The sequence below is a fragment of the Henckelia pumila genome, chromosome 3 (genome assembly GCF_033568475.1).
Source record: "Henckelia pumila isolate YLH828 chromosome 3, ASM3356847v2, whole genome shotgun sequence".
Classification (NCBI taxonomy): Eukaryota; Viridiplantae; Streptophyta; class Magnoliopsida; order Lamiales; family Gesneriaceae; genus Henckelia; species Henckelia pumila.
Window position 1 is genome coordinate 139,440,337 of NC_133122.1, and position 26,437 is coordinate 139,466,773.

General features: G+C 35.2%; 2 protein-coding genes across 2 annotated transcripts; one reads left to right on the top strand and one right to left on the bottom strand.

Moving 5' to 3' along the window:
* Positions 1-9,166: 9,166 nt before the first annotated feature.
* LOC140887253 (uncharacterized) lies at positions 9,167-10,628 on the top strand. The gene is made up of 2 exons (XM_073294373.1): positions 9,167-10,137; positions 10,234-10,628. Exons 1-2 carry the CDS (start codon positions 9,346-9,348, stop codon positions 10,429-10,431), a joined length of 990 nt encoding a protein of 329 aa, XP_073150474.1. The 5' UTR covers positions 9,167-9,345; the 3' UTR covers positions 10,432-10,628.
* A 23-nt stretch (positions 10,629-10,651) lies between these two features.
* LOC140887254 (uncharacterized protein At5g01610-like) lies at positions 10,652-12,603 on the bottom strand. The gene is made up of 3 exons (XM_073294374.1): positions 12,398-12,603; positions 11,306-11,360; positions 10,652-11,156 (listed from the first exon to the last, which is right to left on the bottom strand). The coding sequence occupies exons 1-3, from the start codon at positions 12,482-12,484 to the stop codon at positions 10,786-10,788; spliced, it is 513 nt and encodes a 170-aa protein (XP_073150475.1). The 5' UTR covers positions 12,485-12,603; the 3' UTR covers positions 10,652-10,785.
* Between the last annotated feature and the right edge of the window lie 13,834 nt (positions 12,604-26,437).

The window sequence follows — 26,437 nt, forward strand, 5'->3', positions numbered from 1 at the left end:
GGATTCACCACATACTTGCGAGTGTGGATATCCTATGCAATCTGAGGAGATATTAGTGTGACGAATCTCTGGCCAGAGTACATGATGTGTTTTAAGAAATGATTTCTTAGTAGCACATGCGATGTCACTATTTGATCTTCAAGATGTATTGCATAGTTATCGAATCTTGAACGACTCTCGATTTACCAATGGTTGTTGATTCGATCGGGATATATGGATGAAGGGACCGTACTGTACGCTAACTAAAATCTATTGGTTCTTGCAGGCACTATCAGTGATACCTAGGGAATCATGGGGCGATGTTGCTAGGCGCTCTTACCATGATTCGATGGGCAAGTCGGAAATTATTGTTCCGAGTCACAAGGAGTTGTGAGCCCACGGCTAACTGTATCCCTGAACCATTGAGGATCACACAAGTAATGGATTTTTAATCCCCGTTGAGATAGTTAAATTTAAAGAGTTAAATTTAATGAACAAAGAAGTGGAACTTCTTATTTAAGAGTAGAGGAGTAAGATTTCCTAAAATTACATAGGGATGGGCATTTTTGGAAACCACTGAATTCGGATTCAGAAAATTTATCTTGACTTTAAAAGATGCAGAAATGGTTTCTGTGCACATTGGTGAAATTGGTTTATCAATCTGAGTCACGATGAATTTTATATTAATTTCTGAACATGCGGGCTTTGCTTGTCAGGCTTGAACTTATTACTAATGGGCCCTAAGCTGTTAGCAGCCCACATTATAAATAAGTTATTGTAGTACAGAAATTATACAACAGAGGCTCAAAATTTTCGAAAGCCCTAGCTGTGTGTTTTTAAAAGTGGCCGCCCCCCCCTTTCTCCTCTCTTTGCTCGAAAAATTCCAGCCTGTGAATTTTGAATTTGCAATCTGGTTTAACGGATCAAATTCGTTAATTCTCTTCGTAGAAACTTCTGATAGATTTTCTAGTGCAATCTATCAGAGGGATTAAATTTCCGTTCGTGGACCTGATTGAAGAATTGTTCGTCCATCAGTTCCTGGGATATACAACAAGAGCAGAGTAATCTGTTGGTGTCCATAATCTCGTTTTGAGATTGGAGGGAAAAATTTAATTGTTATTTAATTTTTACACGCACAATTTAATCGTGAAGTTTTGATACCTATTATGGAATCGTTCCATATAAAATTTTTAAACTTCCGCTGCACCGGGTATCAATTTGGATTGATCTGATCACCGTTCTCCAACACTTCTAACTCCATCTCATATGTGCGAAGAGAACTTATTAACTCATCCAAACCCATTATAGATGTATCTTTGGGTTCATCTATCACACAAACCTTGGTGTGAAATCTTTTGGGGACAGAACGAAGCACTTTGGATACAAGTCTCTCGTTTGAAATAGGATCACCAAGAACAGATGCTTTATTTGCAAGGCTCTTCAATCTTCCATTATATTCCATGATGGTCTCTGATTCCTCCATTCTCATTTTCTCAAATTTTGAAGTTATGAGACGCATCCTTGTTTGCTTAACACTTGCCGAGCCTTCACAATGGGTTTGTAGTTTCTCCCAAGAATCCCTAGCACAAGTACAAGTACCAATTAGATTAAACATATTCATATCAACAGAAACAAACATAGCATTAAGAGCTTTAGCGTTATAAATAGCCGCAATATTCTCCTCGGCTGTCCATTGTGATCTTGGCTTTGGTCCTGATACATCATCATCTCTCATAGGTGGTGACCAACCGTCAAGAACACGTTGCCAAGCCCTGGACTCAATGGATTGAATGTACATGCTCATCTTCAATTTCCAAGGGCCGTAATTTGTTCCATCCAAAATAGGTGGACGAATTGCACTTGTGTACGGAGTGTCCATAACTAACCTGTAACACAAACCAGGAACTCACTTAGTAAAGTCAAGTGGTGGCTTTGATGCCACGTGAAATAAATGGTGTACGTGGTTGGTTATGTAAAATAGGCAGTGTTGTCCTTTGTGTTGTAACACAACACAAAACACAGTGCAACGGAAATTTAAAGCGTAAATAAAACACAAGTAAATAATTTTGCACGAATATAAAAACTCGTGAGGGTGCCTTAGGGCTAAATATTACTAGTAAACGTAAGATCAGTCTTACAAAGTAATCCTAGTAATTTTACGAAAAGTCATTAGATCCTAAATTTCTCAACAAGTTGAGAAATCAAACTTGCATCCTAAAATACAACAGAGTATAAAAGAAATTGGATGCAACTCCCGTAGCCTAAATTGAAGAGATAGAAAAGATCTTCAACAACACAGTTCTCACAGTGTTGTCTCTGATGTCTTCAACACGAACGGCAACACGGGGACATGCAACAACGATGGTTGCAAACCTTGCTTCAGAGTTCTTCAAATTCTTCAACAGAATTCTTCAGAGTATGCGCAGTATATTATCGTCTGAAGTCTCTCTAAAACTTGTGCGTGAAAACCCCTTATATAGATAAGCATTCAAATCTTGAAGTTTTCCTTAGATAGAGTCCTACAAAAATAAGTAACACTCTTTTAGTAGGAATAAACTCTATCAAATCTTTGTAAATCAAATCTTGATAATATCAAATAATATTATATCAATTAATCACCTTATCAAGATCCGATTTAAACTTTGGCAAATATATCTTTAGAATATTCGAAAATATACACTCAATATTTATCAAATATATTATCTTGTCTAGGAAGCAAAATCGAATAATAACAATTAATACAAGGGCCGAAATTTCAAGGAATAAGATTCCTTTCAATGATATTCATCTTGCTTAGCTGTTTATATATGCCTTCTTCGAATTTGATTTCTGAATTCATTATGCAAGTGTTCGTGTTGCTTTGTTGTTTATGTCTACCTCGATTACTTTGTTGTTTATGTTTTCTTTGATTTTGATTTGCGAATTCATTATTCCATTCATGTTGGTTTACATGGTTCGATCGCAGGTTTCTAGTAAAATCTGGCCTAATTTCAAATGCTCTCATTTAAGACAATTCAAATATCTTTTTTTTTTTTTAAAGTTTGAGATGAGAAATACCATTCCACTGTGATGAAGAAATCATATTTTGGTGCCGATATATTATGTACGGTGTTGAATTAGCAAGATTGGGATACAATTATTAGGTACGGTGCCACATGTTTGGAGTACCAATGATGACTATTGGATATGGATTGAGTGTAATACCTGTTGAAAGTTGGAAATGTTGACCGAAAACCTACCAACCATTTAATATGTTCACATGCATTGTCTAAAATTGTGGCTGAAGAAATCAGAATTGATTTCTTTTGTGAAGGCCTTTCACACGGAGGATGATGTCTATAAATAGAGCTCTCCATTCATCAGATTATGTATCCCACAGCGCAGAGAGAAAAGAAAAAAGAAAAAAAGAAAAAGAGAGAGTTTCTTGGGTTTTCTTGAGTGTTCTCTTGTGTGAGTTAGAGAAATATTTTTCTCGGTAATATTCGGGTGTTGGGATTGGGTGAGAGATATAGTATTTTGTACACTTGTAATATTTCTCCGGTTATAAATATTTGCAACAGCTCCGTGGACGTAGCCTATATTGGATGAACCACGTAAATCTTGGTGTTCTTGTTGATTGTTTTATTCCGCAATTATTATCGTCATGATCGCTCCGGCATAATCCATAACAACTGGTATCAGAGTTGTTACGGTGTCCGGAATCCTTGGTGAAAAATTTCTTAAAATTCTGAGTATGCTCCGTGGTTGCAGCTTTGTCTGATCTTCCACATCAGAAAAGATTTTTTGAAATTTTATTAAGGCAGTAGAAGCGATGGCCGAAAGTGACGTATTGGGACTGGGAATCAATAAGTTCGACGGTACAGATTTCACGTTCTGGCGGTTACAGATTAAAGATTATCTGTATAGCAAGAAGCTACATCAACCTCTATCCGGGGTGAAGCCAAAAAATATGGAGGATGATGAGTGGGAGCTTCTTGACCGACAAGTGTTAGGGGTAATACGATTGACCCTAACAAAGAACGTGACACACAATGTGGCGGAGGCAAAAACCACGAAGGAGATGATGTCCATTTTGTCGGATATGTATGAGAAGCCATCAGCAAACATCGGTTGAAATTAAATTTGATGATGAAATTCGAGCACTTATTCTTTTGGCATCTTAGCATGCGGGCAGCGGTTAGCAATTCTGCTGGAAAAGAAAAGTTAAAATTCAATGATGTCAGAGATCGAATCCTTGGTGAAGAAGTTCGCAGGAGGGATTCGGGAGAAGCAACACCATCGAGATCTGCCCTAAATCTCGAAAACAGAAGTAGGGGCAGGAGTAGCGAAAAAGGCTCTAACCGATGGCGTGGCAGATCCAAATCAAGAACTGGAAAAGACAAAAATACCTTTGAAAAGAAATTGAAGTGCTGGAGCTATGGTGAAACTGGTCACATGAAAAAGGACTGCAGATCACCCAAGAATAATGCAAATGCTATTACTGAGGAAGTACACGATGCTTTAGTGTTATCCATGGAAAGCCCTATTGACTCTTGGGTTATGGATTCGGGAGCTTCGTTTCATACCACTGGTAATCATGATGTATTCGATAATTACATTGCGTGAGATTACGGAAAGGTTTTCCTGGCTGATGGAAAACCTTTGGAGATTGTTGGTATGGGAGATGTCCGGTTGAAAATGTCAAATGGATCTGTCTGGAAAATCAATAAAGTCAGACATGTACCAAGACTGATGCGAAATCTGATCTCCGTGGGACAGCTCGAGATGAAGGTCATAAAGTGACCTTTGGTAATGGCTCTTGCAAAGTGAGCAAAAGAGCCATGATTATTGCTCGAGGAACGAAAACTGGAACCCTGTACATGACTTTCAGTTGCAGAGACATATTAGCAGCTGTGGATGCTGGTGCTAATTCAAGTCTATGGCTTAGTAGGCTTGGAGATACGAGTGAGAAGGGAATGAAAATGCTTGTTTCAAATGGAAAGCTACCGGTATTAAAGATCGTTGAATACAAGCCGTGTGAAGCTGTATTATTTGAAAAGCAGAAAAAGGTGAGCTTTTCAAAAGAGGTTAGAGAACCGAAATCGGCGGATTTGGAGCTGGTACATATTGACGTATGTGGACCATCTCCTGTGAAATTCCTTGGAGATCACTCAAGATATTATGGCACTACTGTTGACGATTCGAGCAGGAAATTTTGGGTTTATTTTTTGAAAAATAAATCAGATGTTTATGAGACCTTTAAATAGTGGGAGTTAGCCATGAAAGATGTGATGGATTCACTGTCATCCAATCACACGTGGGAGTTGTCAGAACTTCCTGAAGGTAAAAAGGTTTTACATAGAAAGTGGGAGTACTGGTTAGAACACGATGGTAGCAAGCGGTACAAAGAAATCCTTGTTGTAAAAGGTGAAAAAGAAGTCATTGATTACACTGATATTTTCTCTCTGGTGGTAAAGTTAACTATTATCAGGACTGTACTTGGATTGATGGTAAAAGAATATTTGCATCTGGAGCAGTTAGATGTAAAGACTGTGTTTCTTCATGGTGAGCTAGATGAAGAAATGAATCAATCACAGGGATTTGAAGTACGAGGGAAAGAAAAAATGATGTGCAAACTTCAGAAAAGCTTGTACGGTCTCAAACAAGCTCCAAGACAGTGGTACAAGAAGTTTGATGGTGTAATGAATAATGATGGTTTCCCGAGGTATCATGTTGATCACTGGTGTTATGTGAAGCTTGATGGTTCTTATATCATGCTACTGGTATATGTAGATGATATGTTGATAGAAGGAGTTTATCTGAAGGAGATTGATAAACTAAAGATAGAATTTGCTATGAAGGATTTGGGTGCTGCAAAACAAATCCTTGGAATCGGGATCCTTAGAGATCGGGTGAATGGAGTCTTGAAGCTTGAAAAGATTCCTGGAAGTAAAAATCCTGCTGATATGTTCATGAAGGTGGTGACCACTGACAAACTGAAGTTGTGCTCGACTTCAGTTGGACTACAAGCGTAAATAAGAAAGGTATGAGTTGCTGCATTAACTGTGTGAAGCCATGATTGAAATCAAGTCTTCAAGTGGGAGATTGTTGAAAGTTGGAAATGTTGACCGACAACCCACCAACCATTTAATATGTTCACATGCATTGTCTAAAATTGTGGCTGAAGAAATCAGAATTGATTTCTTTTGTGAAGGCCTTTCACACGGAGGATGATGTCTATAAATAGAGCTCCCCATTCATCAGATTATGTATCCCACAGCGTAGAGAGCAAAGAAAAAAGAAAGAAAGAAAAATAGAGAGTTTCTTGGGTTTTCTTGAGTGTTCTCTTGTGTGAGTTAGAGAAATATTTTTCTCGGTAATACTCGGGTGTTGGGATCGGGTGAGAGATATAGTGTTTTGTACACTTGTAATATTTCTTCCGGTTATAAATATTTGCAATAGCTCCGTGGACGTAGCTTATATTGGGTGAACCACGTAAATCTTGGTGTTCTTGTTGATTGTTTTATTCCGCAATTATTATCGTCATGATCGCTTCGATATAATCCATAACAATACCCACACCGTAGATCTCATTAACTGTTATAGATCCAGTATTTGAGTTGAAATGGGCTGGAAATGGGTTGTTCTTGCCCTGGGTACTCCCTTTTAAGTTTTAGTGGGTGGGTTTAATTCCCATTCGTCAATTACATTTTTCATGATTTTAAATGTTTTTGTTTCATTTGTGTTATCTGTTTTGAATGTTTTGTTTTTTTGTAATTGTAATTAATAATTAATGATTAATCGAATAATAAGTTATGTTGTCTCTAAAGTAAAAAAATTTTAAGTTTTCATTTGTATCATGAAAGTTCACAGAATCATCCTCCCATTTTTTCTTTGTAAATCTGGGATGAGATTCTCATGGATTTCTACGCGGCTTAATTCTCTTTTCTTGCTAAAATACAAAGAATTTTGATTATCATGAATTGTTCATGTATATTTGTTGAAAAAATAATTTTCTATCTTCTTTATTTTATTAAAAGTGGGGCTAGGTTAGAATCTGATTTAATATGATGTTTCAATTTTGACCTCAAATAATCTATTGAGTAAAATTCTGTTTATGAGTTTAAGAGTAATATTATTTGACCAATCACCCCAGTCATATCATGTTACATGCATCATATTAAGTTTTGTATACTCATATTTACGTACTGGGCGTTATTCGCTCACGTCCCTAGTATTATATTAGTCACCCCATTCCATGGGGCAGGTATCAGGCTGGATGGAGCGGGTGGATCAAAGCATGGTTAGTTACGTTGCAGGTTCTAGAGATGCCATGAGTCATTTGTTACAGTCGGTTTCATTTGTATATATTTTGGATAAAAACACTTGAGTATATTATGTCGGTTGTGTTCCGCCGGTTTATCTTGTATTTAGTTTCCGCAATAAACTCTGTTAAGCTTGAATAATCACAGTTATATTTAATAGGGGAAAATTGCATATATCACCCTTGTGAAATCTTGTGTTAGCTAATAACCCTCTGTGAAAATTTTTTAAGCTAATAACCCCCTGTGATTCTAGATTTGTAGCATACACACTCTTTTTAGCTAAAAAATGACGAAAATACCCCTACATAAAATAAATGATAAATTAAATAGTTCATAAAAGTCAAGGGCATTTTCGTCATTTTTTAGCCAAAAGGGGTGCGTATGCTACAAATCTAGAATCACAGGGGGTTATTAGCTTAAATTTTTTTCACAGGGGGTTATTAGCTAACACGGGATTTCACAAGGGTGATATATGCAATTTATCCTATTTAATATTAAGCTAATTTCATGCTTAAGACTGCTAGTTAGTATGTGATACGGACGGGTCACTACAGAACACCTTGATTCTATTGTCGCAAAAAAGTTCGAGGATATGGACCAGATGGTTGCTAAAACCATGGAATGCATGGAGGAAGTACATAAACTGATGATCACCGTCATGAGTTATATAAGAGGTGAGATGAGCAAAATCAAGTCCAATGAAGAATCTGTGCCAAAGATCATCGAAAAGTCTCAAGAGAAAACAATTACACTTATACTGTTTGATTTAAAATCTAATGAATACAAATGTTAATTCACATGTTGTTGCCAAGAAGAGGGTCTGAAAAAATGAAATGACACATGCGGAATGAGTCACCTCACCCGACGGGCTACGAATTGGACGGTCGCCATGAGTTCTGCTGATGACCTTGAGGTTTAAATTTTTGTAATGTATTTTTGAAGGTATCACGCAAGGAATCGGCCCTCTTGACATGATGAGTAGCATGAATTCGACTTGAAATTTGTCGATATTTGCATGAGGGAGGTGGGGGCTTCTCCTTTATGAGCACATAATTCCCAATAGAACATCTTGGATCACTTTACTAAGGAAAATGGCTTTCCATTTCGAATTTCCAATGCCCGTGGATGCCACACGATCAATGGTTTTGATGAAGATAATATTATTCTTCTTTTAAGATCAATGAATTGGAGGAGAAAAGTTGTGATGGTGATTGATGGATTATTTGTTTTTCAATTTTGTAGTCGATGGAAAGATGCATGGAAGGAATATGATATAAAATTTATTATTAAATTTGAAGTTTTAAATCCGGCTGCATTTCTTGATATGCAAAACATAATATGTATAATGATGGTTATGCGTTCGATTACACATATAGTGTGTGTAAACTTCATTGTACATATAACTTAACTTCATTGATATATTCAAAATATCAGCTTATTATATTTCCTAGCAAGATTCAAATTAATTAACACTTTTTTGGACTAGTCTGTCGCAAAGGGTTTGTTTAGTGTGGTTTACCTGACTAGCGTAGTTTGCAAGCTATTACGTTAGTCCGGAAGTATGCCCAGAGCGCACAAAAAGATAACGGTTGCGGATTCCTACGTCACCAAAATAATAATAATAATAATTAACACTTACTATGAAAAAAAAAAGGAAAAGAAAAGAAGAAGACGAGGGCATTAGAATAAGGGGGTGTGTGGATACAACACGCCTGCTTCTAACATTGGGTTTCGTCTCTATTTGAATCAACTTTAATGTTGTCTCTATCGCTAGATTCCAGACTTGTCCCTTATAGTTGCTGTTCAATATAACTATCAGGGATTAAAACTTGTCACTATATATGCATCTTTTATAGCGCAAAAGCACCTTATATTGAATAAAAATAGGACTCTTATCATCTAATGAATAATGATAATGTAAATAGAAGTATTAGTATAAGCATTCCAAATAGGTGATTTTAACTATTTCCGGAGGGGATCAATGTAATTCAAAACTCGCCAACCTTTTTAAACCCGAACCCCATTCCACAATTCCTTAACATTCCCACCACCTCCAGACACCATGGTAGCCATCACCACCACCACCACCACCACGGCCGAATCCGCCCCCAGTTTTCCTCAGAAGTCGGAATTCTACCCAGATCAAGTGTTGGTCTCACCACCAATACACGACGGCCTCGAGTTCTGGCAGTTCATGATCGCCGGTTCCATTGCTGGTTCTGTCGAACATATGGCCATGTTCCCCGTGGACACCCTCAAAACTCGCATGCAGGTTCTTTCTTCTTCATGCAAAACCCCCGCCATTTCTCTCAAGCAGTCCTTCGGCTCCATTGTCAAACTAGAAGGGTTCGGTGGCCTGTATCGTGGCATTGCTGCGATGGGATTAGGCGCTGGTCCAGCCCATGCTGTCTACTTCTCGGTCTACGAGTCTTGCAAGAAACTACTCTCTGCAGGAAATCCCAATAACTCAATGGCTCATGCAGCTTCTGGGGTGTTTGCTACCGTGGCGAGCGATGCTGTCATTACACCGATGGATGTGGTGAAGCAACGGCTGCAGTTAAAGGGCAGTCCTTACAAGGGAGTGTCTGATTGTGTCAAGAAAGTGTTGATGGAAGAAGGATTTGGAGCTTTTTACGCAAGTTATCGGACAACGGTGGTGATGAATGCCCCTTTCACTGCTGTCCATTTCGCTACCTACGAGGCTGCTAAAAGGGGCTTGACGAAAGTGTCACCCGAGACCGGGCGTGACGAAGAGACTTTGTTGGTGCATGCAACTGCTGGTGCGGCAGCCGGTGCGTTGGCTGCAGCCATAACCACGCCGCTTGATGTTGTCAAAACTCAGTTGCAGTGCCAGGTGAGGATTCCTATGGTTCTTGGATTGTTATGTGAATGTCCTTTTTCTTTTCTTCTCTTTTTTTTGATCTGTCCACTTTCTGATATGATCGAACAGGGTGTTTGTGGGTGTGATCGATTTTTGAGTAGCTCGATAGGAGACGTTATTCGATCGATCTTGAACAAGGATGGATATACTGGACTGATGAGAGGCTGGATTCCTAGAATGCTATTCCATGCACCAGCTGCTGCAATCTGCTGGTCTACATATGAATCTGTGAAAAGCTTTTTCGAAGAATTTAATGGAAAAGAATAGCTCTCTGAATAGAGAAAGTTGTCTACTTCAGTTGGATGTCGGTTGAGCAATTAGCTTCTTATATTGTACAGATGATATTTTTAGCTCAAGGAAGATTCAAGCTGTATATCATCAAAATAAGCGTACATGCCAAATACTTGAGTTATCTCGCTCCATAAATATAATTAACAGAAAGCCTTGCGTTTTCTTTTTCTTTTTTCCGTTTTGTTAAAATTCACATTTGTCACACACTTGAACGGACAGGCACTTAATATCAGCACAACACTTTAATTGGTTGTGCATAAGTGATCACAAGTACAAGAAGCGAGAATGAAATGATAGAAAGGATCCACACGTAACAACAATTTCATGGTTTTAATACTTCTCTACGCTTATCCCATCTCTAAGAACCTCGTACGCGTCTCTACTTCGAGATTTCTTCATACCAGCAGTGAAATGGAGTTTTGCTTTCTCAGATGATATGCAAGTCACTTTGACCCAAACAATCACCTTAGTTTTAATTCCCTCAATATCACTCAGTTTACCTTTATCCAGATAACCAGTTACCACAGTTGTGAAACGAAGAACAGATGAATCTTTGTAACCAACTTCGCATGCTGACGGGATGTAAACAGTAAGCTTTCTTGTTTCTTCATTGAACTCATAATTGGTGGCATCACGAGGGAAAATGCCTATGGCTAGGTCATACTCCTTCAGGAGTTCGGGCAATGGTTTTTGCATTTTCCCTGGAAAATAACAGGTTCCATATGTTGAATGTGTAATACAACCGCAAAAATAAGAAAAATAAAAATAAGCCATGGATGAGTGAGAAATCTTTTGTTTAAACAAGCAGACAAATCATGAAGCAAAAACAGAGAAAATAAAAAGAACTTACCTTTGATTTTGTTAACCAACCATTTGGCCCCTCCTTCGATGCTGGTCGATACTGACTAAAATAAAAATTAGATCAAGTAGATTAGCGCAAAGGAAAATGCAGAGCACGTTAATACCAATCATAGCTTAAAATCTCTTGAAACTTGTAGTTTAGATGCTTATTCAAGCTTCGTGATTGTAGCCACCAGCTTTTATTGATCCAGCACATACTCCACATATATTTGAGAAAACCCTCGACAGTGCTAAATCAATTATCTACCGTCTCTTTATAATTCTCAACAATGGGGAACAGAATAAAACCCACAAAAAGATTAGTATATTAGCAGGTAGTACAGTAACAACACAACTTGAATATTAGAATCAATACAATAATCTAGAACCACTTTCGATCATTGTGTAAGCAAATCAATCGTTGATCCCAACAGTCCCTCCTAGCAGCATTGTACCAATTTGTATCTCATAGAAGTCCAAGAGGAGATCTTGACCCTTTTACAATCATAGAACTAAATGTTTGTAGTCACAGACTATGGTCATCATGAATCACAAATATTTTGAATCATATACCATGCTAGCAGAGTATCTTTTGACAGATAAACTAGAGGCAATCCAAACATTAGGTTCTTCCCAGAACCCCTTGGTACCACCCATTCCCCTCATTCAACTCATCATCGAAAACATGGGCGGCTGTCATACGGAGATTTTGCAAAAAAAGAGCAAATTCCAGGTATGGAGATATCAGCCCACCATGAAAAGTTAAGGCCAGTTTGGTCTCATGACCTTTGATACGAACAACACATTACAGGCTTATATGGAAACATGATATTTTGGGAAACAAGTAATTAAATTATTATAATCACGGCATAAAAATGACAACATTAAATAACCCACATCTGCGATCAAAACTTAAAATTCAAAACTTTTAACATCATAAAACCGAAATCAAAGTGACCTGAATTTGACCTAAAATTCAGGTCAAATCTCTACAATAAAAAAAAAAAAAGAAATCATTACCCAAATACTCTAAACCTCATCTGAAAAAGCAAATGAAAATGATTGCTGAATTGTAAAACGCAAATGAAATACAGAGTTTTACATTAATATCATCGCCAACTGAGCCAAATTCCTTGTTCGCTTTCTGACCCAACCAATACGAACCAACCTTGTTCAAGATTTGATCCATTGACAGCCACCAAAAATCAATGTCTATATAATTCTTGTGGTGAATTACATCTATTGTTTGAGTCTTTCACCCCTATTTCTCTCTATTTCTCTCTCCCCTCGAGGCCTAATCCTCCCCTGTACTTCATTCAGTCTTTTAATATTTATAATTATAATATAATAATTAATAAACTATTACTATTATTATTATCTGTGTAATTGTGATTAGTGTCGTGCGGGGCGTGTATAATTTGGTGATATAATTATTTACCAAATTATATGATTTAGAATTCTTGCAATATATATAAATTTATTTTGGAATTTTTAATCCATTGGAAAAATTTTGAAAAATATAATAAAAAATTAATATCATTATGAAATAAAGTTTATACGCTATATAAAATTTATAGAATTGTATGTTTGTATGTATATATATATATATATGAGTTCTGTTATGGTGCCCAACACTATATGTATTTTCACTTAATGCCAATCATGTATAATAGATGAGTTGACCGTTACAATAGATGAGTTGACTTGTATATGATGGACATGAAATGGACATATAGTGTTGGACACCATAAAAGAACTATATATATATATATATATATATATATATAATTGAGGGTCTTTTCGTTGCTATTTTCTTTTTCTTTTTTAAATTACAAATGACATCAAATATTTAAAATTATTCCCGTTTACACGTTCTTACATACTTTTCCACCACGACCACGCCATAAACGAGTCCTTATGTTTTTTGAGAGAATAAATGAGTCATTATTAACAAGCTGAAATACGTGATAAAGACTTACCATTTGTTATTAATAATCGGTCATCATACACCATTAGACGAGTAAAAAAATAAACTTCTATATCAACATAAGGCTTGTTTCGGTTTATGTGATTAGTATAATTTGTAAACTATTGTATTAATTCAGAGGTAATGAACATCGAAAAATAACGACAATAAGTTCTCACGTCATAAAAAAAAATAAACATAAACTTATAGGATAGCTCCAAGTTCGGATCTAATAAAAGTTTTAAATTCAAGTCTGTCTATAATTTTCTATGTTTACTTTGAAGGTGATTTACAAATTTTACTATATAGTATTATAATATACGAATAATAATGGTTAATTGTTACGGGTTTCTCGTGGTAAAAAAAAATATTTAATAATAATAGCCGACTCTGGTTCTTTGGATAAAATTATTAAATCAAATTAAGAGTCAGAGATTTATGACAAGTCCAATGGAGCCTAAATTGCAGAAACCATAGTCAGTCATGGATGGATGGAGACATATGAATTGAAGGCTTCAGAGAAAGGAGATTTTTAGTTATTTATTTTGAAAGGAGAAGGAGACTATTCAATTCAATATATTCACATAGATCAATTGTATTATAACTTGAAAATTTATATATTAAAATTTAATTTGTTTTATTTGATAATGAAAGACAAATCACCCCTGGCATGCATATTATATAGACTCGCTAATAATGAGAGAAAGGTGGAATATTATAATAATAAAATAAGGTTTTGTGGATTTCCACGTCACAAAAAATATATATACACATATATATAATATAAGGTTTTGAACACAAGTTGCAGGTCAGCACTATTTTTTTTATGTGCTCACCATGCCTATACACTTGATGGGTGGATACCATTCTTTCGTCGACATAAGAAAACTGTATTTAAATTCTTATAGTCTAATTAATTTTACTTGTTCGTCAATCAACGGAGACTCAAATTCGAGTTCTCCCCTCTCTTGTAGAAAAAAAAAATTACTTCCTATCACTATCATTTTGCTTTTCAAAAAACAAAATATGTCAATTCGCATACATCCCACCAGAGTCGAGTACTGGCAGGAGGATGTGTTAGGCGCTAGCGCCATATCCATGCCATAAAACCATATTTACATTAAAAAATTAAAAAAAAATAATAAATAAATTTATGCATCAACTATCTTACTAGCTTATCGGCTTATCGCAGCATCATCTTATGTGAAAAATCAAAAGATAAGCTATCGCAGCAGCATTTTATGTGAAAAATCCAAAATTTGAAAAATACAGCATCTTATGTGAAAAATCAAAAATTTGAAAAATATAATGCATAAAATTACTATTATGTTAGATCTCATGTTTTTCGAAAATCTAGCATAGGTAAATTTGCCTGAAATTTTATGATGTATGCATGAAGCACCGAAGTTTGTTTTATTTTTTAAAAAATGGAGGATATATATCTTGGCCGGTTAATATTTTCTAAAGTGTTTTAAGTTTTTACTAAAGGAAACTTGATGCAACTAGCCTGCTAAATTTAGATTTTACACACATATTACTTCTCTAAATTTTGGAAATGAAATTCATTCCTCGATCATTAAAATATTATTTCTCAAGCCCATACCATTACAATTTTACAAAGTGGTGTAGATGGAAAACGTCATTAAATTAACCCGTTCATCTGAAAATCAAAAAAATGTTTAACTTCTTATAAGAAATTAATTATATTTACAACCTCAAAACTTCCCTACGAAATGTGATAAATGTGCATGATTTAAAAAAAATGAGGTTACTAAAAAAATAATTTGACTAAGAGGGTTTTACATTTTATTGATATTTCATGGGATGATAAATACAAATCATCCCATAAAAGAAAAAATAAGAGGGGTACACTAGATGAAAATGTAGTGATCCAATGCGGATCACCTACTATTAACCTTAATAAGCATACAATCAAGATTACTTAAGCAATAGATAAAATTAGAGACACAAACTGTGTTACAAACCAACCCGACGGTATATAACCGGTAACTTAAACCAAAGGTAATAACTGTTTAAAATATCAGTAATAACACTAATGGAAACTCACTAGCTACTTCCATAGCACCAGTTCTCAAACCCTGTCTCGACCAACCGGCGTCGTTTAACCTAATATCTGCCTTGTCGAATAGGGTGTCCAAGAAACAAAACATTGGACGTAATCACTACGCTCAATACGATAAGCATGAGTATATAAACCTAGTATGATGCATGCAAATGACTGGATACTGGTTAACATGATATATGCTCAATATGGGCGCCAATTAATATGTAGTAACATATGGAGTCAACTCCGCAAGGTACTTCCACACACTCATCTGAACCACCGTAACGTCAACCCACGTCATCACGATGTCTCCCGACGCCAGTTGCCAGACAATATATCAAGGAATGTAGGGCTGAGCGACCCTACTACTAAGGCTATCTGTAACGCTCCAAAATTAGCCTAATCGAGATTTAGAAGATTAATGTTGATATTCAGAAATTACGAAATCCGAGGGTTGAATTGATATTTGATCAGGGACTGATTTGCATTTTTTGAGAAATTCAGGGACCAAAGTGCAAAAAGGGGATTTATTATAACACTTGGCCTCTACTTTATTGACTAAGAATTTTTCTTCCTTCCCATATTCTTCTCCATCACACCTAACGCCATTAACGCCATCTTCAAGCTTTTGATTTTAGTTTTCGCTCGATCCGCCCGATAGAAATTAAATCCGAAGGTATATTCGCGATCACGACATCGAAGGCTTCGTTCTATCATAATTTTTTCTTCGATCAGTTGTACTTAATTTTTGGGATGTTATTGGAATCAAATGATTTTAGGATATGTTGTTCTTGAGCTAGCATAGATCGTATATTCAAAGTCGGATCGGAAAAAGAACGTCGTTCGGAATTGTTATGATTTTTTGAAGCATAATTCGAAATATGGGTTTTAAGATTTTTGGATTTTGAGTTGAAGTGGATGGATTGTAGTTGTTTTGGTTGATATATTGATGTCTGTGCTTTTTCGGTTAGTCGAATTATAGCCGTGATACCGTCGGTTTGAGATTTCAGAATTTAGGAGATTGATTGAGTTTTTGGGCTTGATTTGCATTGGATTGTTGATATTGAGCTCTTTTGTATCTCCGTACATATTTGGTTGAAGATTGTTGAGTTCAGAGTTCGTGGAATCCGAATCGTCGAAGAATTGATCGAGAATTGGTAACGAGTTTACCTTAATCGTTGAATTACAATTGAATGGAATTTTGATTGGAAGTTCTTGTTCTTGTAGCTTGTCCAGATTGGAAGCTTCATCGAATCAAAGAAAAGGTAAAAGTCGACATGGAATCGAAAATGGACGAATACTCGAGTTTAGATTGATTCTCGAGTCCCTAAATCACATACATGCATGATTACTTATTTTGATTGATTACGTGTTTTAGTTGAATGTGTTACGATTTCATATGCATTCATCTTGAGCCGACTTGCTTGATTACATAACAAATTAGACGATTTGGAAAATATATTCGAGTGTCATTGGTCGTCAATTTTTACTCTAATGGCCCGATCAACTCTCTATAGTTGCTCCAAAGTCTAGAGGAAGAGAGATATGCCGCATTCACCTTGATCGGGAGAGTCGGTGAGTTGTGGTGATATATCTTGGCCTCGGGATCCCAACGGAAGAACAAAATTTCCTTTAATTATCCGATTTTAGATAATCTTGAACCCCGGAGACATGCATTGCATTTTATTGCATTTCAATTTGAGTTGTTGATATACTACTTGAAATTACCTGTTTGTTATTGTTATATCAGGTTTGATATACTTGTTGATATTACTTGCCTTGTTGCTTTTACTGGGAATGTTATTCTCACCGGAGTTATCCGGCTATTGTCTTATTTTGTATGTATGCTTGGAAACAGGTGGGATGAGTTCGAGTCAGAGGCAGCTTGACTAGATCGAGTTTGGAATGATAGAAGTGAGGACTTGGTTTAGAAGTTGTATTAGCTTTCGAACGTGTTTTGTATTATGTTGTAAAACCAAGAAACGATGCATGTTCTACCTAGTTCGATGATTTGTACAACTTGGGAACTTCATGTATTGTTTTACACTAGAATTGTGGTTTTAATGCATGTTGTAGTATGAGTTTTGAGTTGGAATTGATTGCATGTTCTGCTGCCTGTGTTTTATTTTTCAGAAAATTTGCAGGGCACGGACCCCGTGCCTACATCCGTGTAGGGTCCATGTACCTTCGCATTTTTTAGTATGCTGATTTTTGTTCATGCACGAACCCGGACATGCATCCGTGCATAATTACGTGTGAAAAGCGTTCGAGGCAGAAACTTACAAATTTTGTAATGTCAGGCACGGACCCGAGAATGGAGGGTGCACGGGGTCCGTGCATAAAACAAAGAGTTGGGTTTTTAGTGCATTATTTTTGCAAGGACCAATTCACGGAGGAGGGTGCACGGGGTCCGTGTATTTTTGTAGTCTCCGAACCCTTGGCTACAGGTTAATGCACGAACCCGGGCACGGAGGGTGCACGGGGTCCGTGCATGTTTTTTTTTAAAATTTTTTTTTACCTTTTTATCCGAACTCTCTGTCGATTATTGAATGATTTATTTTAATTAGAAGATTAGAATCAAGGTCTTCACATTCAGTGGTATCAGAGCGATAAGTTCTTGGACTGATTAAAAGTGAGCGAGGTAGATCGAGTCCGCCTGATTTGATTTCTCTCATGTGATTGAATTCTTTATTTGATTAATTGAATTCCATGCAAGCATGCTTCATTATTTCATAAATTATTTGAATTACATGATTTTGTGATTTAAATTACGAAGCATGATTATTTGTTAAATAGTAAAGCGTGATATATTAGAAATGCAGAGTTGAATATTCCTGAGATGGAATTAAATTTTTAATAGAGATTATGGATACGGAATTACTGAAATTGAGATATTTGTGTCCTAATTCTCTTGAATATGAGATATGTTTCCTCGAGTAATATTGAACAAAAATATTCAGCAGCGAACCCTGATTGAACAGAAAAGTACTGCGACTGAACTAATGGATGTCACTCTGACACCGATGGAAGCATTTCTGATGAGGTTTCAGTCGTTTAACCCACCGACTCTGAAGAGTACTGAAAATGCCAATGGGTGTGAAAGCTGGTTAGAGGAAATCGATCAGTTGTTTGATTCTCTGGGTTACACTGATGACCGTCGAATTCGGTTAGTGATGTATCAACTTCTAGGTATTGCTAAAAGTTGATGGATTGCGAAGAAGAAAACTAAAAGGCCCGAAAATATTAATATTAATTACGGGATTTAAGATTTAAATTTCGAATATGAGAATATATGAATTGGAAACTTTACGGAATTAAAGATTTAAATTTCGGGTCGAAAATATTTAATTTGAAGATTTACGGATTTTAAGATTTTAATCATCGGAATTTTTAAATTAAAAGAATAAATATTTGAATTGATTATTTTTAGAATTTAATATTGTAATTATGAGTTTAAATATGAAAAGTATTTAATTAGAAGCATATAATTGAAGAAGGACCAAATTGAAAATATTGAGAAGTTCAAGGACTAAAATGTGATAAGGTACAAAATGATTTAATTTTAATCCAAGAATATTTAATTTAAGAAAATTTAGAGTTTATAATTAAATTCTAATATTCTTAAATTATTTAGAATTGAAATTGAATTAAATCGCTTGTCCGGGGACTGATTTGCAATTTTACAAAAGTCCAGGGACCAAAAGAAATTTCCTTGAAAGTGGTCATTAAAACGTGTAAGAAGGAGGAAAAGAATCAGATTTCTCAGCCCAAAACCCAGAAAAAACCGAGAGAAGAGGGAGAAGGGTTCCATGTTCAATTTTCAACCTTTCAAGCTCCCGTAAAAATTGATCCGCCCGGTAGAATTTCCGATTGATCGTATATTTGCGATCACAGCTCCAAGTGCTACGTTTTGACGTAAGTTTTATGAAGTTCTACCATGTTTGAATTTTATGATATTGTTGGAATTAAGATTTGATTGAATAATCATGTTCTAGTATATACGACGATAGTATATCTCAAACGGATCGAAAAAAGATTGTCGTTTGAACATGTTTTTTATTTATAAAAATATTTTCAGAATTCTGAGTTTTGTGAGCTGTTGGTCACGTATATTAATTGAAGAATTGGTGATGATATAATGTTTAAATGATGGTATAAATGATGTTAGCGCTTTCGGAATTACCGACTTCGACATATTACGCAGCCATTTGCAATTTAACCCGATATCAGCTATAGATTGAACTTAGCACTAAATATCAGATTTGAGAATGATAGTAAGCATATTGTACACTTCATTTCAGTTGGAAATTAAGGTTATCAAAGTCTAATCGACGAGTTCAAGCCATTTGAACAATTAAAGTTGAATAAAGACTTTGATCAACTATCAACGTCGATGAGCAAGCGTAGAATGAATAGACGTTCCGAGATGCCATCTGATTTGAAGCTAGCAAGCTTAAAAATGTCAACACTACGATTGAAACGTATGATTCGACATTATCCTCGCCAGGTAGAACAACTCGAGAACGTGGTGATTTTTGAGTTTTTCTAAAATCACATACTTATGTGTTTAAGTGCTCTTATGTGATTTACTTATTATTATTGCCTTGCATGATGTTTGAATGGTGTGTTCAAGATGTTTATCAGTATGTATATGATTTAATGCATCAAGATTATGTTGCATTCATCTTGAACCCCTACCTTAAAAGCATAGAGGGCAGATTGGCCTAGATTGCGAAATGACGTTTGGAGAATTATAGTTGAGTGGCATGGATTGTATATTCACTTCCAGAGCTAGATGACTCACTATAGTTGCACCAAAGTCAGGGGACTTGAGATATTTGACGCCGCCTCGATTGGAAGAGTCGGTGGTTAGTTAAAGATTTTATTTCCCCGGGATCCCAAGAACCAAGATTTATTCGTATCAGATTTGATAGCCTATTCCTTCAAACATGTATTACATTTATGCATTAGCCTAGAGATTTTTATGGTTTAGAATATGCGTTTATAAATGCTAGCTTGTTATTATATGTCATTCAAGATGTGAATGTGTTTATATACTTGATATGAAAGTGCTAAAGATGAATAGATATGCTATAAGAATTGAGTATGCCTTTATGATTTTACATGTCCTTACGTGTTGGGAAATAGATAGAATATAGAGTTATTATGCATAAATTAATGTATATGCATGTCTTTCATACTGAGATTTATTCTCATCGGAGTTATCCGGCTATTGTTTTGTCTTTGTATAATTGTATGTGTGCATTGCAATAGGTTGGGAAGGAACAAGTCAGACGAGACTTTTTTAGCTCAAGATTGAAAAAGTTAGGAGTGGAGGCTCAGGTTACGATTTAGCAGATGTTTTTCTCTTTAAATATTGATCAAGCATATTCAAATGTTAAGTAAACTATGTGTTGAAGAATACATGTTGAGAAGGTTGTATATTATAGTTTTCTCATGTATTTAGATTACTAGATGATGTAAGAAATACATGAAACCATGTTTGGCAACATGTTTAGAACTTGATAACAATATATGCGAATGTTTTAGATTGAAAAGAGCAAGCTTTGAAAGAGATTACACAGAGCAAAGGCTAGCTGCAGAAACAGGGAAGAATGCTGCCTATGGTAGCGCCCGAGCTGCCATAAAATGGCAGCTCGGGCGCAGCCCAATGTTGCCCAACCCGTAGGTTGGGTGAAAGGGTGCCGCTCGAGCGGCCAAATATGGCAGCTTGAGCGCAACCCCCTTTTTTATTTTAAAAAAAAATTGGTTCTTTTTGTTACGTGATTTTGCGTCGCCAAATGTATACTTTTGCGTCGCCAAATGGCCTGGTTAATTTTTGTTTTTATTAAACAGAATATATGTTTAATTGATCAAATTGATTTTTGTAATCATGTTGTTTATTTATCAGATAGATATTGAATGTGTTTAAGAATTGAGATTAGCACCCGAGGACCCCACAAGAGGTGGTATCAGAGCGTAAAGTTTTGGACTAAGAAAGAAGTTGAGCGGGGTAGATTGAGTCGCATGAATTTATTGTATTGCATGATTATTCTTTACTTGATTTGAAAATTGTGTGCGAATATGATTAATGATTGAACACTGCTTGCTTTACTGATAAGAGAAGTACTTGCTAATATGCTAATATGCATGCATGATTTATTGAATTTATCTAACTAAGTGAATTCGTTGCAAGCATGTATTATTTGAAATGCATGAGAATTTGCAAGTATGTGTAAGACCCGAAAATATTAAGTTACTAATTATGAAATTTGAGAATTAAATTCCGTATTTGGAAAAATAGTAATTGGACAATTTATGGAAATTAGAGATTTAATTTTCGAGCAGAAAATATTTAATTTGAGAATTTACGGATTTTGAAAATTAAATTTTGGGATTATTAAATTAAAAGAATAAAATATTCGAATTGAATATTTATGTAATTTAAGATTAAATTCCAAGTTTAGAGAATTTAAGAGGATTTAATTTGAAGATGCAAACCGATCAGGGGTTGATTTGCAAATATCAATGTTTCAAGGGCTAAAGTGCAATTTATATTTTTAATTTTAATTCGAAAATATTTAATTTGAGAATTTTGGAATTTAGAATTAAATTCTAATATTATTAAATTATTTGGGATTAAAATTGAATTAAATCGCTTGCCCGGGGACTGATTTGCAATTACTAAAAAGATCATGGACTAAACTGCAATTTGCTAATATATATCTAAACTTCCACTTGATATATCAGCATATTCACGTGAAGTACGGATCAGAAGAGGGAGAAAAACTAGCAGCACCTACACGCCATTTCCATCCTTTCTAAAGCTCAGATTTTGCTTTATCCGTCCGTTAGAATTAAGATTTGAACATATATTCGCGATCACGGCTTCGAGTGCTATGTTTTGACGTAAGTATTATGAAGTTCTACGATGTTTGAAATTTTATGATATTGTTAGAATTGAGATTTTATTGAATAAATATGTTCTAGTATATACCACGATAGTATATCTCTGACGAATAAAGAAAAGATCGTCGTTTGAACATGTTTTGGATTTATTGAATTATTTCTGAAAATTCTGAATTTATGGGCTGTTGATTTCGAGTATGTATGGTGGAAATTGATATGAACATGAGTTTAGATGATTGATACGATAATGAGAATGCGTTTGGAATTGTCGAATTTGAATAGTTACGCTGCCGGTTTGAATTCCGGTCACATGATCAATTTAGATTGTTAAGCTGGGATGAATTGAAATAGGATTGACAATTGATGATATTGAATTCTTTACCAATATGTCTCAGAATTGAAATGAATACTATCGACTTCGAATCGACGATTTTGACTTCGAATGATTATTATTTAAAGTGTTTGAAGTTGAAATGAGACTTGATCAATTAGAAAATTATATGTGAAATCCCCAACTTCTGATATGATTAGTTATGATGTTATAGATGCTGTTATATGTTGCATTTGAGTTGAAAAAGATTGATTTATTGTTATATCAAAACAGGATATAAGAACGAATGTCGTATGAACTTGTTATGAATTTTTGAATTTGTCTTCGATCCTATGCCTACTGATGTAGCTGATATATGATGTATTCTTGCTGATATAAGTAGCTTGATATGCTATTTTCAGATTGTATTAAAGCTTGTCAAGATCGGAAATTCAGCGACGAAACTGGAATAGAATAGATCAAGAGTTACAACTAGTTTGTACCTTGAAGATGGAGTTGTGATTGAGTTGAATGTTGATGGAGCTTATTTGATTCGACTTATTAGATTGAAGAGCTTTGGAAACTCGAGAACGACATGTATATGATGACATCGAGAGTCAGGGATTTTGAAACTCACGAATGAAGCTTCTTGAGTTGTCCCGAGAAAATCACATAATTGATTACTGTTTATTCTTGATTTAGAATTGATGTTGTCGATCCATTTCAGGTAGTGGATTTTTATTGATTATAATATGATTTGATATGATAATGAATTGATTCTTGCCAAGGTCAGATAAAACCTTATTTTCACGTCAGATGTGACGATGATAGATGGATATCCATGTCAAGATCGGATACGAATCTTGATGGCAAAGATTTGATACGAATCAATTCTTGATATATGCGCGCTATTTATTCTGAAGATTTGATTTGATATGATTCGAGTTGATATGATATTTATTTTACTGGTATACGTCTTTTATACTGGGAATTATATTCTCACTGGAGTTTATCCGGTTGTTGTCTTGTTTTGTATGTGTGCATGGCAACGGGTGGGGCAGAAGCTAGTCAGAGAGAGCTTGGATGGCTCGAGAGAGAGAGATGTAGCACGTGGTAACTCGGGTTTAGAAAAAGTTGTTGTCTTTAGAGGTTGTCAAGAATGTTAGAAACTATGCTATTTGATTTTGTATTGTATAGATCTTTCATGTTTTAATTTATGAGATAGATGTACTAAGCTTGTGGGCTCATGTATGAGAATTAATATATGTTTATCCATGTTTCCAAACTGGATTTTGGTGTTTGGGATTAGTTTGGACAGCAACAGAACAAGAGCTGGTTTACTGATTTTTCGAACAGAGCATGCTCGCTCGATCGGTTGGATTTGACCGATCGAGCGAGACCTGTTTTGGCTGGAACCCGAGAATAGCAACTTTTTGTCCTCTCGATCGGTAGGATTTTACCAATCGAGCGAGGTGCTAAATTTTAAAAAAAATTATTTTGCTCTTGTTTTAGTTTATTCTTTTAAAGGTATGATTAATTGTTCATTAATCGTTTTTTGCCCTTAAGTCGAGATTAGCAACCCGAGGTCCCTACAACAGGTGGTATCAGAGCATAAGTTTCTCGAACTGAGATAGAGTTTAGCGGGGTAGATTGAGTCGCATGCATTTATAGTATTGCATGATTATGCTTTACTTGATTTAATAAATTGCTTGCGAATATGATCTACTCTTGAAAACAAAATGCATGTCTTACTGATTTATAAATTTCTGAGTTTCTTGTACATTTTGTTTTAAGAATTCCCCGGGTGACGTAAGCACCCAAAATTGAATAGAACAGTGTTCTTTGGGTGAAGTAAGAACCCCAGACCAAACAAAACTGTATTGCTCAGCTAAAAAAAATACCTCTGATTGAACAAAACAGTATATCAGTGAATCAGTAGATGTTATTGCAGGTAGAAGTTGGTTTGCAGAGCTTGATCAGTTGTGAAAATTCTTTGAATATACAAACGAATATCGTATTAGATTGACTGTATACTAACTTCAAGACCTAGCGAAAAGCTGATGGAATGTGATAAATAAATTCGAGAGATCATAGGTATATTGATTTCTTGGAAAGTGTTTAGAACAGAGTTTTCTTAGAGGTTTTTTCCGCATTAGATAGAAAAGATGAGAAATCAGAATATGCCAAGAAAAAAGAATATAACAAGAAAACATAATATACCAATCAAAAGCAGAGCAATTTGAATACTGAAGAATATGATTAGATTTCCAAGCCTACTGCAATTCCTTGAATTGTGGATGATAAAGAAGCTCAAGAATGAGTTGTTTATGGCTTGAATCCCGAGATTATGCTTGAGTAAATGTTGATGACAGACACATTTTACGAAAGCCATATATAGAGCTAAAAGATTTGAAGCTGCGTGATGAGGCAGAATGAATGGAATTGTAGATATGCCACAGTATGCGAGATAATCACAACCTCTGCTACAATTCCCATTCCAGAGTGGATACGAGATAAAAGATATGGGAGTAGGTTCTTTAAATCTAGCGGACCGAGATAGATTAGTCTGAGTCTGAATGCAGAGTATACTAGTGATTATTGCACTAATTGTGGAGGAGGACATCTTAGATGCAATCAGTGCAGAGACATTTCTGGCAATGTGCTAGAATATGCTAGAATATGTTCTAAGTAAATCGGATTCAGAGGAAATTTGAATGAAGAACAGTCCCAGAAGTATACAGAGGATCAGAATGAAATTGCACCTGAGAATGAAATTGCAGGTAACAGATTTATTTTGTTTTAACCTGTTTATGTTACTGGTGCAAAAGATATATTGATAGATGAAAGCTTATTATGTGTTAACCTCTGTATCAGAAAATAGATTCTGGGAATTGAATTGAAGAAATGAATTACATTTTTGATGATTTGAAACTGAACATGATTTTGTTGTACTTGAGATATCTATTGATTTTGCATGGTAGATGATGATGCATTAATCAAGTACAAAGTAGAAGAAGATTGATTACAAGAAGCAATTAAGCTAGATCAGCAAGAGCATAATGTGCATATGAATATGATGATATGATATGGGATCTAGAACTCATATTCTTTTTATTTCGGTTCAGTTTATATCATGTTTGATTATAGAAACGTTCCGGAATAATTATATTATGTGCACTAGATATGTTCAAAGAACGAAACCAAAATTGGTAGATATGCCAATGGTTAGAATTTTTCAGATATGTTTCAGATGAGATTTTTGACTTTATTTTAAGTTGTGAACTGGAATTCCATAGCAATTGATAAGATTATGAATTGAATATTGCTATTGAGAAGTGATAGAATAGATAATGATATGAAAATCAGTTACAGTTGAGTCTTTTCTTTGATTATGCTAAAGCTATTATATCAATTGGAAATATGATTCTTGAAATATTTGATATTGTGTGGCTCTTCTTGTTTTGTTCATAGAGCCTGAGTTGATTCACTCATTCTGATATATGAGATGCAAGTGAGTTTTTTTCACTTAGAAGAGTTTTTATTCAGAAGATTTGATTTTGGATGACCTTGATTAAGAGATTTTCTCAATCTTGATTTATTTCTTTTGATTTTGAGAATTATTGATCCTTTGATGGATATTTCAGCATATTTTAAGATTGTTGGCTCGTAACTAATAGAGAGATTAGAATATTATCCAGATTTATGGGTTGATTGTATGATTGCCAGTACTTGGGAAACAGAACGAAAGAAATAAATAGGCATTCGATCAATTGATTACAAATTTTTGTGTATTCTAGCTTGAATTTTTTTTTTTATGAATGCATAACCAATCAGTATGATTTTTGATTGGAAATGAGTCATATTTATTTAAGAAGATGAAAGAAACACAGAA

Excerpts from the sequence above, each read along its gene's own strand:
- LOC140887253 (XM_073294373.1), top strand. The coding sequence starts at position 9,346 with ATGGTAGCCATCACCACCACCACCACCACCACGGCCGAATCCGCCCCC. Across the intron at positions 10,138-10,233 it reads AAACTCAGTTGCAGTGCCAG|GGTGTTTGTGGGTGTGATCG; the intron begins GTGAGGATTCCT and ends ATGATCGAACAG.
- LOC140887254 (XM_073294374.1), bottom strand. The coding sequence starts at position 12,484 with ATGGATCAAATCTTGAACAAGGTTGGTTCGTATTGGTTGGGTCAGAAA. Across the intron at positions 11,361-12,397 it reads CAGTTGGCGATGATATTAAT|TCAGTATCGACCAGCATCGA; the intron begins GTAAAACTCTGT and ends TTTTTATTTTAG. Across the intron at positions 11,157-11,305 it reads GTTGGTTAACAAAATCAAAG|GGAAAATGCAAAAACCATTG; the intron begins GTAAGTTCTTTT and ends GTTATTTTCCAG.